Source organism: Misgurnus anguillicaudatus, chromosome 25 (genome assembly GCF_027580225.2).
Source record: "Misgurnus anguillicaudatus chromosome 25, ASM2758022v2, whole genome shotgun sequence".
Taxonomy (NCBI): Eukaryota; Metazoa; Chordata; class Actinopteri; order Cypriniformes; family Cobitidae; genus Misgurnus; species Misgurnus anguillicaudatus.
The window spans coordinates 30,621,358-30,638,964 of record NC_073361.2 but is presented as its reverse complement, the minus strand read 5'-3'; the positions used below and the strand labels follow the sequence as shown (position 1 = coordinate 30,638,964).

The window sequence follows — 17,607 nt, the reverse complement described above, 5'->3', positions numbered from 1 at the left end:
AAATATTGGCTCATTTTGGATTTCATGAGAGCTACACATTCCAAAAAAAGTTGGGACAGGTAGCAATAAGAGGCCAGAAAATTTAAATGTACATATAAGGAACAGTTGAAAGACCAATTTGCAACTTATTAGGACAATTGGCAACATGATTGGATATAAAAAGAGCCTCTCAGAGTGGCAGTGTCTGTCAGAGGTCAAAATGGGCAGAGAATCACCAATTCTCCCAATGCTGCAGCGAAAAATAGTTTTCTGAGTTTCTCAGAGAAAAATTGCAAAGAGTTTGAAGTTATCATCATCTACAGTGCATAATACTATTGAAAGTTTTAGAGAATCTGGAACAATCTCTGTGCGTAAGGGTCAAGACCGGAAAACCATACCGGATGCCCGTGATCTTCGGGCTCTTAGACAGCACTGCATCACATACAAGAATGCTACTGTAATGGAAATCACAACATGGACTCAGGAATACTTCCAGAAAACATTGTCAGTGAACACAATCCACCGTGTAATTCGCTGTTGCCAACTAAAACTCTATAGGTCAAAAAAGAAGCCAAATCTAAACATGATCCAGAAGCACAGGTGTTTTCCCTGGGCAACGCTCATTTAAAATGGACTGTGGCAAAGTGGAAAACTGTTCTGTGGTCCAACGAATCAAAATTTGAAGTTCTTTTTGAAAAACTGGGATGCCATTTCATCCAGACTAAAGAGGACAATGACAACCCATGTTGTTATTAGCGCTCAGTTCAGAAGCCTGCATCTCTGATGGTTTGGGGTTGCATGAGTACGTCTGGCATGGGCAGCTTACACATCTGGAAAGGCACCATCAGTGATGAAAGGTTTATCCAAGTTCTAGATACATATGATCCCATTCAGACGTCATCTCTTTAATGGAAGACCTTGCATTTTCCAACATGACAGTGCCAGACCACATACTGCATCAATTACAACATCAAGACTGCATAGAAGAAGGATCTGAGTACTGAAATGGCCAGCCTGCAGTCCAGATCTGTCACCCATAGAAAAGATTTGGTGCATCATAAAGAGAAAGATGCGACAAAGAAGACCTAAGACAGTTGAGCAACTAGAAGTCTGTATTAGACAAGAATAGGACAACATTCCTATTCCTAAACATTGGCCCTCTTCCAGCTGTTCCTTATATGTACATTTCATTTTTCTGGCCTCTTATTGCTACCTGTCCCAACTTTTTTTGGAATGTGTAGCTCTCATGAAATCCAAAATGAGCCAATATTTGGCATGACATTTCAAAATATCTTACTTTCAACATTTGATACGTTATCTATATTCTACTGTGAATAAAATATACGTTTATGAGATTTGTAAATTATTCCATTCCTTTTTTACTCACAATTTCTACTGTGTCCCAACTTTTTCTGTTTTGGGGTTGTACAAAGTTTGGTTTCAATATGCGAAAGTGTTCCTGAGATATGAAGTACTTCTTGTTTTGGCGGCTACGCCGCAGATTTTGTTGGCTGTGACAGGCAAACACTTTCGAAAATCAAAAATCCTTCTAGCAACTTTTGTGAGGCTTGGTCCAAGGATCATGTACGTCGAGTTTCGTGAAGTTCAGACAAAATTTGTGACCTGTGAATCATTTTTTAGGTTTTCTGTTCAATCCAATATGGTGGAAGAACAACATGGATCTGTGACGTCATCTCCTCAAGCAATTTACACCGGCACTGCCTGAACATTTTAAAGTTCAGGTCGCAGGAACTGGCCAAAAATTATGGCGGAATAATAATAAGAAGAAGAAGAAGAAAACTTATAAAGAACAATAAGTGTGCTTTTTGCAAGCACACTTAATTAGATGGTCAAACTAGCTTTTAAACTTTCATAGACCAAATTCATAAATTCTCTGTTTATATAACTAATTTCTGTTGCATGTGCATATAGGAACTATAAAAGTAAGCAGAACAATGTAATGAAATAAAATAATGACCATGTAAAAACAGGTTTAAGACCAAATCTGCAGGCTGTCGTTCATTGAAATGTTCATATGGACCAAATTCACACAATCATTAATTTTGACAATGGAATTGAAATCTCTCCCCACTGAAATTCCTCTCTCACGCACCCCACATTCCTTCACTATTGACACCCCCCCTTTACCAACACCGCCGGTCTGTTCTCATGAATTACTGCTGCTCACACGACCGGTCCACTTAACTTACACACATACACCTATAGATCAAGCCAATACTCAGATTAACACAAAAGGTCACAGCAGGTGTTATATATACAGACTGTGTGCAGGTACGTAACTGTTTGAGCCGCATAGATTCCCAGGAGGAAAACGGCATTCCAGGTTTTCCCACTGTTGGTCGTATCCAACACACATTCCAAACACATCTCGCCATCACTAAGGCTTCAGACAGCTGGCGATTCATGAATGATCGCTGTAAATTTAAACCATGACGTAAACTACTACACAGACATGTTTGCTTGTTTATATATGTGTTATATACTTTATAGATTATCAATTTATATTCAACCTTTCTAATGCACTAGAGATTCTCAAAAATGAAAAGAACCAGAAATGGATCACTATATATGAAAGATTTTTGGGGTGTAGAAGTAAAAGATAAATCTAATTTATAACGTAATATATTATTTATTATATTGATTCCTGTTTAAATATTATAGTCTGCTCGGAGTAAAATAATGCCCGAATGACACCGCTGAACCTGCTTTCATCTGCAAACCATTTCTTCATCCCTCAATAAGTCTTTCTTTCTCCTTCTCTTTGGTTTTTATGTTCTCATGATGTCAACGTGGCTGTGCGGCTGCCACCCAGTGTGAGCTGGCACACAGTCGACCGGCCGGCCAACCCCCCGAAAGCCTCTCACCAATTACCCCCTTTGCCCCCCTCCCCACGCCTGCTCCTTTCCCAGGAGTTCAGGGGCCACTGTACTCACTACAGACCGTTTCCCATACGCATAATCTGGATGTTTTTTATGCTTCATGAAAGAGGCGCTCATAGGCTCTCAGTCTGAAGGCCGTTTCCCAAACACTTTCCTTTATCTGACAAATCCTACGGCCCTCAACTCTCTCCCTCTCTTTCTGTGGATAATCTATGTCCTTTTTTCTTAATAACACGCTTCCCAGTTTATCCTGCAGCATTTTACTTTAGTTTATGTTTGGATACTTTGATTGAAACTGAAGTATGGCATTACGTTTGAGATTTTACTCTCTCAGTTTTGTAAGAAAGGCAAAAGTTTTATTTTATTTTTATGGTAGCCTACGTTTTATGTTGTAACTTCACCTTTTAGCCATCCAAACAAAAGTTTCGTCATTTTATTGAACACCAAGTAAATACGAAGATAATCATTAAACCACAATGCGAATCTGATTATTTTAAAGTTTTCTTTTGAAAGTAAAGACAAGCATTTTGTTGATATCATTTCACAGCGAGTTTTATATTTGTGCGAGACAAATAAAGGCACGAATCTAATAAATCTTTAATCTACATTACTTGTTTTTAAAAAAAACATTGGCGAGTAAAAATATTTTTTCATAAGTCATTAGACGCATTTCCATTACCCTTTAAATTGCACAAATTGAAATACAGCCAATAGAAACACGTAAATTTCGCAAAAACTCCCATATATCGCAAAAATGTTTTAACATTGGTGGTTTGTGAAAAGGGAAAATATCGCAAAACTGCAATGGAAACAGTAGATGTGTTTGATTTCATGCGGCAGACTGATCAGTGAGGGAGTTGAAGACGAAGTCGGACACCTGCTGTTGCCGTAGTGAAGTGTGCTCCGTGTTTCCTTTTTTAATTACGAATGAAGTAAATTGGAAGGTGAATTTGTCAAAAAATAAATCTTTAAATAAAAGTTGAAATCACAAACCCTTTATATTGAATATTTTAATTGCTATTTATGCTAAAATATAACATATTAAGGTTATATTAAGGAGTTTTACCTGTTAATTAGTGGAACTTAAGGTTGGATTAAACATGAAACGCACGTGATCGTTCTCATCAGTGAGGCGACCAATCACAAAGAGCCGTTTCGTCATCAGTACCCGGCTTCTCTTGAAACGCTCTCGTGGTACTTTGATGCCATACGTCACAGTCAGATGCCGTCGCCGCCAGCACAAAATTTCTAACCGGCATGCACTGCTTCATGCCAGTGCGCGACTGGTCAGTGCACACCTAGTTTTTTTGCATTTACAGGTTATCTGACCTGTGTAAAAGTCACGTTATTATAATGTAATATTATGTGGTTAAAGTGTAATTTACGAAATTAGTTATTCTAAAAATGTATCAAATATGACATAAAAATACCACGAGGAACAATTTGAGAGTCGACAGCTCTGTGTGCTTTTGAATCACTCTCACAGTATTTTGATGTCATATATGATTTTCGTTAACTCTTTCCCTGCCATTGACGAGTTAAATTGTCATTTAAGAAAAAACGCTTCCCTGAAAACGACGAGTATTTCCGGCAATCCGTAATACCGCTATTATCGCAACTTATAAAACCCGGAAGTATCGCCCTAGGGCAAACATCTGTATGTCCGTGTATGTTTTGAGGATTGCTCTGAATCTGATTTCTATCAAAAGTCCTTCACAAAAATGCAATTATCTCAGCTTTTTGCTGAAAATTTGGAATTTTTGAAGAAACGTACCCATATTTGAGAGGTGATAAAAAGAGAAATAATTAAGGTAAGATGAAACGTTTTTTTTTTTTAAGCAGAGGGTCTGTTCTTTTTATTTGATATATTGTATGTTCATACATTTAAAGAGGAAGCCATTAAACTTTTATGAAAATCATGAAAAATGCTGGGCTGGCTAGCAACTTTTTTAGAAAACACTGGCGGGGAAAGAATTAATAAAAATTACGCTTTAACCGCATAAAAACGTTAATGGAAATGTCAACGCTATCTCATGGAAATTAGTACATATTTTACAAGCTGGCTAATTCATGTCTTTCACACCACATTTGTACATTTTTGCACGATTTGCTTTTGCCCGTGTGATGTTGAGATTGGGGCAGTGTTTGGAAATCGTTTCTGTACTTTTTGTACAATTTATTTGGTAATATGTACAAATTCTGGTGAGATCAATCTGAAAACGCTGTCATTTTGCATTAGGTTTTTATCAACATTTAAAAAATATTGCTAAAGTTTTGCGCAAAACTTTAATGGAAACCATGTCAGATTGGAAAAAAAGTCTATTCAGAAAATGTTTGTTTATATCCCATGTGGTTTACTATCCCAGATTCAAATAATTTAAGTCTCTGTTTTAACATGTATGTTTCTGAGAAAAACCATGTGTGTGAACTACATGCTCTGTAACGAAATTACTCGAAACCGTCAAACATTGAATTGTCAGGCAGATTCAATCCTGGAGGCCATAAAATTGACATAAGCTATTTAAACATTCCACACATAGTTTCTCATGAAGAGCAAATTCAATAACACACAGGTTTATAAAAAAAAAAACACAGCATCAGCAGCGTGAAGTGATGCTCAGCTTTTTCATTTGAATTAGCGATAGTAATAAATAAAAACTAAATAAAAATCAAACTGAATACACAGTTGGGTAAAATGTTAATTATCCATCAGACTGTGTTTACATATACAACAAAAAGCTGATACCCATCTAAAAACACTTCAATTTAAAGTCGTTCTGAAGAGATGCAAATCAATAAACAGACGTGAAGAGACAGCTGATAAAGATGTTTACATTCAAAACAACATCAGTAAAGTGAAAATCAGGTGAAAATCTTGCTCTTCAACTTTTACTTAAACTATTTATTTATTCACGTTTACATTTAGCAGATCCTTTTAGCCAAGTAAGGAAAACACTAGATTGATTATTTAGTATAAATAGTCTTGTGCTGCCTTAAAAACAACCTCACAAAAATAATGCCTGACACTTTACTTCTGTCAGCAGATCTGTTTAAGATATCAGAAACCTGGAAGCTCCTCATCTGATATCAGATTTTGTGATATCCTAATATTCCCACATAAATAACGGCAAAAAGCATAATCACAGTTAGATTTATTAATGGTCTGTTTATACTTGTTTTCATTAGCTTATCAACAATATTATTTTACTACTATTTATGTTTTAGTGTTTTTTGTCCATGTTGTTTTCGAGTGATTTGTGGAGGGGTTTGTGTACTGCTTGTGTAACTTCCATTTGTGATTAATTCATGGAAAGGCGGAGCTGGTGAACTCTTGTATTATATCTCACAACTGCTGTTTTTGATTGATGTATGGAGAGGGTGGGGCTTAAAGACTCCAGCACTATTTGACCTTCCATCTTTTGATCCCAGCCGCCTGCGCAGTCGCGTTATCTCCAGCTTATACCTGCACAAAGACGCCACACCTGAGGATCACCTGCCGCATCGCTAAATATTTTAATAACACAGGTGCGTATTGAAATACCTGCCCAGGTGGTTGTCAACATACTCCTTCAGCTCAGACAACTGCTCTTCAGCGACCGCTGCACGGGCGATGAGCTGGGCCCGCTCTCTCTCTTGAGCTTCCTATTAAAATGATACCAATTCACTTTCATTGTATGATAAACTTTTGCTTCTGAAAAATAATTACTTTTGTGCTCCACAACAGTCATATAGGTTTGGTGTTAGTGTGAATATATTGAAACTATTTCTTGAGATGGTAACACTGGTGTCTCTTTTGCTTAAACGTCACCTAATATGGTAATTTTTGAAGATGTAATATTAGTCCCCAGAATGTTTCTGTGAAGTTTCAGGTCCAAATACTCCAGATACCATTTAGAAAATGGCCACTTTTGGTTGTGCAGGAAAATAGTGCTGGTTTTGTTTTTTTTTAAATGCAAATGAGCTGCTGCTTAACCCCCCCCCCCCCCCCATTACTGTTATCCTATCCAAAAACATAACCTTATTTTATTTCACATTAAAATGTGGTTGTGTACATAGACACAATGCAAAAAAATATTTTCAAGAAAAAAATGTCTTAGTATTTTTGTCTTGTTTTCAGTAAAAATAACAAACAATTCTTAAATTAAGATGGTTTTTCTTGATGAACAAAATGATCCAAGAAAATAAGTCTAGTTTTTAGACCAAAAATATCAAATTTAAGTGATTTTGTGCATAAAACAAGCAAAAAAATCTTTAACATTTTTCTTAAACACTGAATTCAAAAACAATTTGCTTACCCCAATGGCAGATTTTTTGCTTGTTTTATCCACAAAATCACTTAAATTTGATATTTTTGGTCTAAAACTAGACTTATTTTCTAACCAAACTCTTCAAATGTAGTTTGAACATAATTGTGTGTTGCCTCACTGCAAAAAAATGACTTTCTTACTTAGTGTTTTTGTCTTGTTTTTAGTAAAAATATCTAAAAAGATTTAAATTAAGATTTATTTTCTTGATGAACAAAATGACCTAGGAAAATAAGTTTTTAGACAAAAAATATACATTTTAAGTAAATTAATGCTTAAAGCAAGAAAAAATGTCTTGAAATAAACACTTAATTCAAGAAAATTTATCTTATTCCATTGGCAGATTTTTTTGCTTGTTTTAAGCACAAATTCGCTTAAATTGTATATTTTTTATTAAAAAACTAGACTTATTTTCCTTGGTCATTTTGCTCATCAAGAAAAAGCATCTTAATTTAAGAATTCTTTTAGATATTTTTACTAAAAACAAGACAAAAACACTAAGTAAGAAAGTCATTTTTTTGCAGTGAGGCAACACACAATTATGTTCAAACTACATATGAAGAGTTTGGTTACAAAACGCAATGAACGGCATTTAAGAAAATGTGTTACCGTCAAAATCAGTATTGTATCAGGTCAGTATTAAAAAGTAAATTCTTAATTTTACGCAAGATCAGATATCCGCTGTGTTGTTCTGTCATCTTTTCTCCCTTTTTTCCAAACCACGACAAACGCCACTCCTCCTTCTCTGCAGAATGCAATAAATCCGCTCAACCAATCACAGCTCACCATTCCACGCATTCTAAACAATAATGGTGCCGCTTTGAATACACACAGAATCTTAGTTTTCCTCATCTACTTTGTACTTCATGATCAACAAACAAACAAAAACAAAATAATACATTGATGGCATTGATAAACCTGTGGTGTTTTTTTGTGGCGGGGAAGAAACGTAAGCCATCAAAATCTAATAATTTACACGGGAGGCACTCGGGAGAAGGAAAAATGTCGTCTGTTTGTTCTCACACGACAGCATCAAGCTTCTGTCATGCTAACACACTGACCCCAGCGGATCTTATAAAACATACCATTATTTTACTTGAAGTCAACGAAAATCGAGCAGGACCAAAATATTTTACAACTGATCGCTATGAAAAAAGTTTTGGTCCCATGGATAACAGCAGCAATGACAGTGTTCTTAATATGACAAAGTAAGTGTTTTCATTAATGACATAATGGTCTCGTACACACTGCAAACTTTCTGGAGTGACAACCGCATTAAAATGCGGGAGTGAATCCCCTAAATATTTGTTTCATGTCTGTACGGAACAAGACTCACTGCCGAAAATGTGATGATTGACACAGAAATAACCATAGCAATGCCGTCTCGCGTGCTTAACACTCACAGCTTTGACCAAAATAATAACAGCACTGTGTTTTGCAATAAACCTCTGTTTTGGCGTTGTGTATTTTACGCTTTTGTGAGGCTGCTTCACAGCGCGGAGCGCGCGACCTTGCAGTGTTGCCAGGTCCTCGTCTTTTTTGCGTAAATACCGTTTTGGCGCTTAACCGTTTATGGCTTTTGGCTCATGAAGTGATCAAATTTTTGGTGTTAATAAAGTGTGAGGGTGCCCTTCCCAATATTTGATCTTTGAGGTAAAGCATTTAGGATTTATTTCGGTTTATTATTTGATTTTTCTTGTTTTCTGTTTTTTTTTAGTGCAAGATCTGGCAACACTAGTCAGCAAACGCTTGTGCCTCTGTCATTTTCTGAAATGGCCCAGCTTGTTTACTACTTAATCAACGAACCGGCTTTACTGATAAAACACGCATGAGAATCCCTCGATATATATCGCCCAGCCGTAATTATGTTAATGTTTATTTTTATACCACTAGTCTACTAAATGAATATAACATGGCAAAGATGAATGCACATTTATATATTGATTCAATAGATTTACAGCATAAAAAATCACGTGTATATAATGATTTTGGTTCCAAAACGGAAGAAATCCATTTTTATGAATTCCGGTAAAAATTTGTTTTCTATTCCAAGAAAGGGACAAGATAAAAACCACTTTTTTCTTGATTGTCATGGATTTATTGCATTTTGCTAAAAAAAATATATACATTTTTATCATAAATCTTTGAAAATCAAATTATGGATTTGAATTTTTAATGTTATTACAACCTAAAGATGCTATGTTAAAGTTTGTAACAGAAAATTGTGTTTCACTTTCTTGGCAAAGAAAACATGTTTTTACCCAAATTAGTCAAAATGGATTTGTGGATTTGCGTTTTGGAACCAAACTCTTCATATAAACGTGAATTTCTCATATCAGGTGACCTTTAATGTGTTGTTAATTTTTTTCACACTGTTATGTATGACTTCTTGTAAAAGTGAAGCAACTGTGTGACATTGATGAGGTGTGTTGGTTACTTGTGTGGTGTTGGTTATTTCTGCGAGCTGCTTTTTAACATCATTCCAGGCCTCGGGTGTCAATCCAGCCCTGGGTGTTAAAAACAGCAGATGAATAATCCATCAATTCTCATTAATCCATCAGTTCTCATTAATCCATTAGTCATTAAACAACAGAAAAACAACGCTATACTCACCTCTGAGACTCCGACAACACAGCCATCTGAAATACCAAACACATGATCAACCAACAGAACTAATCCATTAAAAAAAACAGACGCTGAGACATATACGCACCTGTTCTTGAGCCTGTCTGAGTCGAATCTCCAGTCGGGCTTTGTCCTCTCTGAGTCTCTGTAGTTCTCTTTCCGTCTCTCCTCTTAATTCGGCTCCGGGGAGACTGAAGTCGACCTCTGGTGGTCCGGCATCTAAAGCGTGTGCCAAGATCTGCTCACGTTGCTCTCTACGATACAAAGCCTCGACTTACCAATGCCAATCAAGACCTTTGTGTATGTGTGGGCACAATTTCTTAAATTTTCAGTTAAATGTTAAAACCTTGTACAGAAGTTCCTACGTGGACAAAAAGGTCAATTTAAATGTCTTAATGTGTCACCTGTAGGCGATGAGAAGTCTCTGATATGTGTCGTTCAGACTCTGTGTGCGCTTGCGAGACGTTCGGACTGCTTTAGTGAGCTGTTCCTCTCTGGAGCGATATGATGCTTTCATCTCCTCCAGCATTGACTCGACGAACCCCTTCAGCTTGTGTCCCAAATCACCAGCACTTACTGTTGTGACACACTCCTGCAGAAAGAGATTTATTTGTATTATATGCAGGAGATGTTGGGTGTGTAATGTCTGTTGTTTAAGGTGTGCACATACTGTAATGTCCTGCATGTAGCGGGCGAGTCGGGCTCTGTACGCTCGGTTGAGCTCCTTCAGATGATTTTGTACTTTAGAGAGTTCAGCTTCTGTTTCCTTCAGCTGGTCTTGAGAAATTATCAACGTCTGCATGAAGAAAGACACAATATAGTGGAAATAGTTAGACAAATTGCGCAAATTAAAGTAGCGAGAGAAAGTGCACGCAATGGAAACCTTTTGCATAAACTGTCAAATAAAAACGTTTTTTACGCTCGGGTGAGGTGCTTCTTAGGCAATCCGAACTAGGAATAAATCGCAAAACTGCAATAGAAACCATTTTTTCCGCATTTATAGGTCACCTGACGTGCGTAAAAGTCACATGATCATTCTTTAAATATTATGCGGTATGTTTGATTGGGGGACAAGAGAGGGGAGGTGTGGTCAACTTCACGTGGCGTCACAAGAACTGACAAGCGCATGACATTAATAAAAAAAAGTGAGCGCAATTCGACTGCTCTGTATGATTTCAAGTAGCTATCGCGATATGTTAATGTCATACGCATGATGGTCTGAGCGGCGCTGTATGAGGTCGAACACACCCACCGCCATGGTTTCTGAAAAGACTTATTACATTTTAGAGAGGACAAATTACATTTTAGTCACATAACATCGGTTAATGGAAATGTGGACATTTCACTTTTTGTCGACATTTTCAAAACAACGCTAAAGTTTTTAGCAAATCTGTAATGGAAACGCAGCTAATGTCACTTTTCACTCAGCCGTCCAATCACAGTGGAGGAGGGGCGGGACAAATACCACAACAACCAATCGCCGTATCGTACCACGATTGATAAACAAAACAGAAGTACCACAGCAAACAAAGCGCATAGCGGAAGAAAAGCTGGCAAGCGCCCACAATTGGTGTTTTTCAGTGCGTTTAAACACTTTGGTGTACACGGCCCCTAAGTCACTTTAGGAAAAAACAATTGTAAAATATTTACCAGACTGTCAATCAAACTGTACTCACTGCAGACTGCTGGGCGAGCTTGTGTCGGGTATACTGAATGGCTCTTTTGTTTTCTTGTTGTTCCTTTCCCAGAGAAACACTGCAAAAGAAAAATAATAACATAAAAATATTAGCGCTGCCGTCCACACTGTAAAAAACTCTAAAAATTCTTAAATGAAGATGTGTTTTCTTGAGCAAAACTACCCAAGAAGTTTTTAGACCAAAATATCAAATTTAAAGGAATATTCCATTTTCTTAAAAGAAAAATCCAGATAATTTACTCACCACCATGTCATCCAAAATGTTGATGTCTTTCTTTGTTCAGTCCAGAAGAAATTATGTTTTTTGAGGAAAACATTGCAGGATTTTTCTCATTTTAATGGACTTTAGTGGACACCAACACTTAACACTTGACTCAACACTTGACAGTTTTTTTTCAACATAGTTTCAAAGGACTCTAAACGATCCCAAACGAGGCATAAGGGTCTTATCTAGCAAAAAGATTGTCATTTTTGACAGGAGGAATGAAGAATGTGCTCTTTTAAACCACAACTTCTCGTCTGGATCCGGTCCAGCGCGACCTAAAGTAAATGCGTAGTGACGTAGGGAGGTCACGTGTTACATATATAAAGATTTGTGGACCATTGTAAACAATAAACTGACACAAAGACATTAATTAGTATCAGTTGACATACAACAACGTAGGAACGGTGCTCTTTCAAGACGCTTGTAAACACTGGGGCGGAGTTTCGCGTTCGTCCTCTGTGACCTCTTGACGTCATGACGTATTGCGTGGGGTCACGCTAGCGCATGACGACCGGATCTAGACGAGAAGTTGTGCTTTAAAAGTGTATATTTGTTGTTTTTCTTGTCAAAAGTGACGGTCGTTTTGCTGGATGGGACCCTTGTGGCTCGTTTGGGATTGTTTGTGGTCCTTTGAAACTCTGTTGAAAAAAACTGTTACGTGTTGAGTTAAGTGTTAAGTGTTGGGGTCCATTGAAGTCCATTGAAGTGAAAAAAATCCTGCAATGTTTTCCTCGGGAGGCATGGTTTCTTCTCGACTGAACAGGGAAGGACATCGGCATTTTGGATGACATGGTGGTGAGTGGATTGTCTGGATTTTTCTTTTAAGAAAATGGACTATTCCTTTCAGTGATGTTGTGCATGAAACAAGCGCAAAAAAACTCCCAATGGGGTAAGCAAAAAAATCTTGAAAATTTTCTAAATTCAAGAAAAATTCAAGAAAATTTTCTCAGATTTTTTTGCCTGTTTTATGCACAAAATTACTTAAATGTGTTATTTTTTGTAAAAACTAGACTTATTTTATTGGGTCGTTTTGCTCATCAAGAAAAAGCATCTTAATTTAAGAATGTTTTGATTTTTTACTGAAAACAAGACAAAAATAGTAAGAATTCACTGCAAAAAAAAATAGTTTAGGTAATTCCTCAGCAAAATTACCTAAAAATAAATCTAGTTTTTAGACAAAAATTAAAACATTTAAGTGAATTTGTGCTTAAAACAAGCAAATAAATCTGCAAATGGGGTAAGACAAAAATCATGAAATAAGTTTACTTTTTTCTTAAACACTTAATTTAAAAAATATATATTTTTGTTATTTTTGCTTGTTTTAGGCACAAGATCACTTAAATTGTATATTTTTTGTCTAAAAAGTAGTTTTTTTCTGAGGTCATTTTGCTTATCACGAAAATTCATCTTGATTTTAGAATGTTTAGATAATTCTACCGGAAACAAGACAAAAATACTAAGTTAGAAAGTCATTTTTTGCAGTGCAATAAAACATTAAAAAATTCAAATATTAGAAAACCTAAAGCTTGAGCATAATGCTCATTTTGGGTGTTTCGTAATCAGACAATGTGATGTGTAAACAGGGCCTGAGTGTTTGTGTCTCACACTTTCTCCTCCAGTTGTCGCTGTTGCCCTTCGTAACTTTTCCTCAGTTTTTCCAGCTCATCTTTCATGATATTGTGCACTTCCTACATCAAAAAACAACATTACAGTAACAACATCATCACAAAAACTACAATAAACATTTATTTATAGGCATACATGACTGATCAATCAACATTCTTACATTTCTCACCTGCGGGACTTTGCTCTGTTCAAAATCCTCGGGCTGTCATAAAAATAAAATGAAATGTATCAGTTAGTGCTGTTGAATATAAAGTAAGCTGTTTGTGTTTGTGAAAAATCAATAAATAATTAAGTGATGCGAGACCCTGACTCTGTTTTGTGATGCCCTACTGAGGAGCGCTCGAACCCTCTCCACCTCCAGCGTGTGTCTGTGTGTGCGCTCTCTCTCTCGCAGGAGTGTGTCGTGTGTTTGTGCGAGGGTGAGCAGCTCGCCGCTGAGCTCTTCGGTGTGCGCACGCTCTCTCTCATAAGCGGCACTCATTGAAAGAAAATCGGCCTTTAGCACCGCGTGCTCTTCGGCCAGGTCACGCTCACTTCTCTCAATGATTTCTAAACGTGCCGACGATGCCGACGCTTCCTGTCTAAGCCGATCTCGCTCCATCTGAAGAGATGAGATGGTGCCGTCCTGGGATAAAACCTGGGAGAGAGCATAAAATATATACATCAATACATAGCCATCCATCCCTTTAGGTGAGTCACCATGAATTAAAAGTAGGCTACCATGTTTTTCAGCTCAAAGATCTCTGCTTCATACTTCTCTCTCATTTTATTGGCATCTATTTGTACATCTACAAGGTTTTTTGAGATCTGAAACACAAAAATATGACATTTAAAGTAGAGCATCTGATTATGAAGCAAATACATTTATGCAATTTAAAGGTGCACACTGTAACTTTTAGAAGGATCTCTTGACTTGAGAAATGCAATATATATTCTCTACAGAGCGCATTTATTACTATATTATCTCAGACGATGACATGTTTGTCCTGTGGCGGCTACCGTAGCTTCTCTATGCGTCTCGAAAGGGAGAGGTGAGCTGTGGGCTAAGTCATTGGTTGCAATTCACAATCTCACCACTAGATGCCGCTAAAAGTCTACACAGTGGACCTTTAATGTATACATATAGGTGTATTACATAAGAATCAAACCCATTTCCTACCTTCAGCTTTTCTTCTTCACATTGGACCAGTTTGACGGATAGATCGCTCTTTGAAGCGGCCTGCTGGCCAAGTTTGTTCTGGACCGAGCCAAGCTTACTGAACAGCACTTCATTACGTTCACGCAGCTGTACCTGTATAGACAAAATATATAGACTGTATATCAACATTACAATGACCCATGACAAGACAAAATGTTGGGTTATTTTCAACCCAGCGTTGGGTCAAAAAGGGACAAACCCAGCTGTTGGGTTAAATTAAACTAGAAAATGTTTACAATGGGTTAAAACATGCCCGCATAGGTTAAACTACAACCAAACGGGTCAAGTTTGCCCCTTTGGCAGATATTTTTGCTTGTTGTAAGCACAAATTCATTTAAATTTTATATTTTTTGTCTAAAAACTAGATTTATTTTTTTCGGTAATTTTGATCATCAAGAAAATACATCTTGATTTAAGAATTTTTCGATATTTATACTGAAAACAAGACAAAAATACTAAGTAAGAAAGTAATTTTTCGCAGTGTATACACTGCAAAAAATGATTTTCAAGAACATCTTTTCAAGATCCTTAGTATTTTTGTCTTGTAAATACGTTTAATAAGTCTAGAAAATAAGTCTAGTTTTTAGAAAATAAATATCAAATTTAAGTGATTTTGTGCATAAAACAAGCAAAAAAATCTGCCAATGGGGTAAGCAAATTTTTCTTGAATTTTTCTTGAATTTAGAGTTTAAGAAAAATGTTTTAAGATTTTTTGCTACCCCATTGGCAGATTTTTTGGATGTTTTATGCACAAATTACTTAAATTTGATATTTTTGGTCTAAAAACTAGACTTATTTTCTTGGGAATTTTTCTTGGGTATTTTCATCACAAATTTAAAAAAAATTCTTAAACCAAGATGTTTTCTTAATTAGCAAAATGAGCTAAAAACGAAAGTCGAAGTTTAAAAAAAATATCAAATGTAATTGAATTACTACTTACTGAATTACTGAAAATTTTATTTAAAACAAGCTAAACAATCTGCCAATGGGGCAATGATTTTTTTCACTTGTTTTTAGCACAAATTCACTTAAATGTTATATTTGTTGTCTAAAAACTGGACATTTTTCTTCAGTCATTATGCTCATCATGAAAATGCATCTTAATTTAAGATTTTTTAGATATTTGTACTGAAAACAAGACAAATATACTAAGTAAGAAAGTTTTTTTTCAGTGAAAGTATGAGGCATAGTGTAATGACATGTAAAAAATATCGAATCATCTGTTACACTGTAAAAAAATACTTTGCTGCCTTAAAATTTTTTGTTTAACTCAGATTTACAAGTCCTGTCAACAGAGATGAGTTGTCACAACTTATAAAATATAGTTGAGAAAAGTCAACTTAAATTAATAAGTTATAACAACTCGCCTGTAGTTATAACAACTCATCTCTAGTCAAGATAAATAATAGTATGTTGAAATGACTTGTAAATCCGAGTTGATTCAACAAAAAATTTAAAGGTAGCAAAGTATTTTTTACAATGTAGCACTATACTGTATGGATGTATTAGTTATATAAATATATATGGTAATGTTAGCATTATTTCTTGCATATGATATAAAACTGTCTTACATTCTCATCTGTTAAAGTGGATATTTGCTCGTGAAGTTGGTTTAGTGAGGTTGGTTCATTCATAGAGTCCATCATCATCATCAGGTGTCTGAAGAGAGTCGGTGTACAGTCTGGTTTCTATAAACATGAGTCTCCATGGAAGTAAAGATAAAGACATCAGTCTCTGAGGTAAACAGGAAACACGAGTCATGGACAAAATAAAAGATTTGTTGATGACTTGGTTAGTACACTGAAAATTATTCACTAAAAATTATACATTCAATTTACAAAAAATTTTAGGGTAAGTGGTTGCAATCAATTTATTTAAGCTACATCTAAACAAAAATAAATAGAAAAATAAAATAAAAAACTTTTGTTTAAATGTAGCTTAAATAAATTGATTGCAACCACTTACCTTAAAAAATTGAGTAAATTGAATGAATATTTTTTTCTGTGTAATATACTCAATAAATGGTAGAAAAATCATTGTGTTATTTTATAAAACACTTGGCACACATGGCACAAGCCTGACTGCATATTTTGCACTGCAACTTAGTATTTTTTCTTGTTTTCAGTACAAATATCTAAAAATTCTTAAAGAAAAAGAAAATAAGTCTAGTTTTTAAACAAAAAGCTAGCAAATTTGTATAAATTTGTGCTTAAAACAAACAAAAACAAGACAAATTCTAGAAAAATGTGCTTGGGCTGATTTTTTTTCTTTAAATTCACTTAAATTGTATATTTCGGGTTTAAAAACTAGACTTATTTTCTTAGGTCATTTTGCTCATCAAGAAAATCCATTGTACTGAAAGTCATACTTTTTGCATTGTGTACAACAATACTGTTATTACAGTATATTTAATAAGATATTCAAAGAAATATATAACATGCAAAAAGTAGTAACATTTATGTGCATGTGATTATGCAATATTTGTGGTGCATCTATTCAACAATGTTTGTTTTAATGTTTACTAAAATCCCTTTCGAGGCATTGCAACAAAACATGACACATAGCCTGGAGTATCATTGCTTGTCAAAAACATGGCTCACAGGACTATCAGCTCAGTTGTGTTGTGGAAACAGGTTTGCTGAATTGGTTCTTCTGTTTGGTAAATGTGAAATGTATTAAGGACTCTTGTGACAGCTCAAACCCCCTTTTGTCTTTCACAATGGAAATGGGTTGTAAATCCACACCAGTTATTGTTTAGCTTGCCGGCATTCCTAATTGTGAAACAACCCCCTGATGCATTTAAATGAAACACTGAATACACAGAAGAAACTGACGCCTGCTGTAAGTTTTGTAAATTATCATGTATTTAACATGCGTTGAAGCATAAGGCGGCATAACTTTTGATGCATTAAATTAAACTCAGTTCAGTTTCATTGATTATTTATTGCACATTATTTTAAAGCAGCTGTATAGACAAACTTTTTTTTGCTTTATATATGCTGATATGGTGCGGT

General features: G+C 35.7%; 1 protein-coding gene across 1 annotated transcript; it reads right to left on the bottom strand.

Moving 5' to 3' along the window:
- Positions 1 to 5,238: 5,238 nt before the first annotated feature.
- Positions 5,239 to 16,460, bottom strand: ccdc78 (coiled-coil domain containing 78). The gene is made up of 14 exons (XM_055183126.2): positions 16,165 to 16,460; positions 14,555 to 14,686; positions 14,116 to 14,202; positions 13,700 to 14,032; positions 13,556 to 13,597; positions 13,375 to 13,457; positions 11,485 to 11,563; positions 10,479 to 10,604; positions 10,213 to 10,400; positions 9,897 to 10,062; positions 9,797 to 9,822; positions 9,621 to 9,690; positions 6,421 to 6,521; positions 5,239 to 6,342 (listed from the first exon to the last, which is right to left on the bottom strand). Exons 1-14 carry the CDS (start codon positions 16,243 to 16,245, stop codon positions 6,216 to 6,218), a joined length of 1,641 nt encoding a protein of 546 aa, XP_055039101.2. The 5' UTR covers positions 16,246 to 16,460; the 3' UTR covers positions 5,239 to 6,215.
- Between the last annotated feature and the right edge of the window lie 1,147 nt (positions 16,461 to 17,607).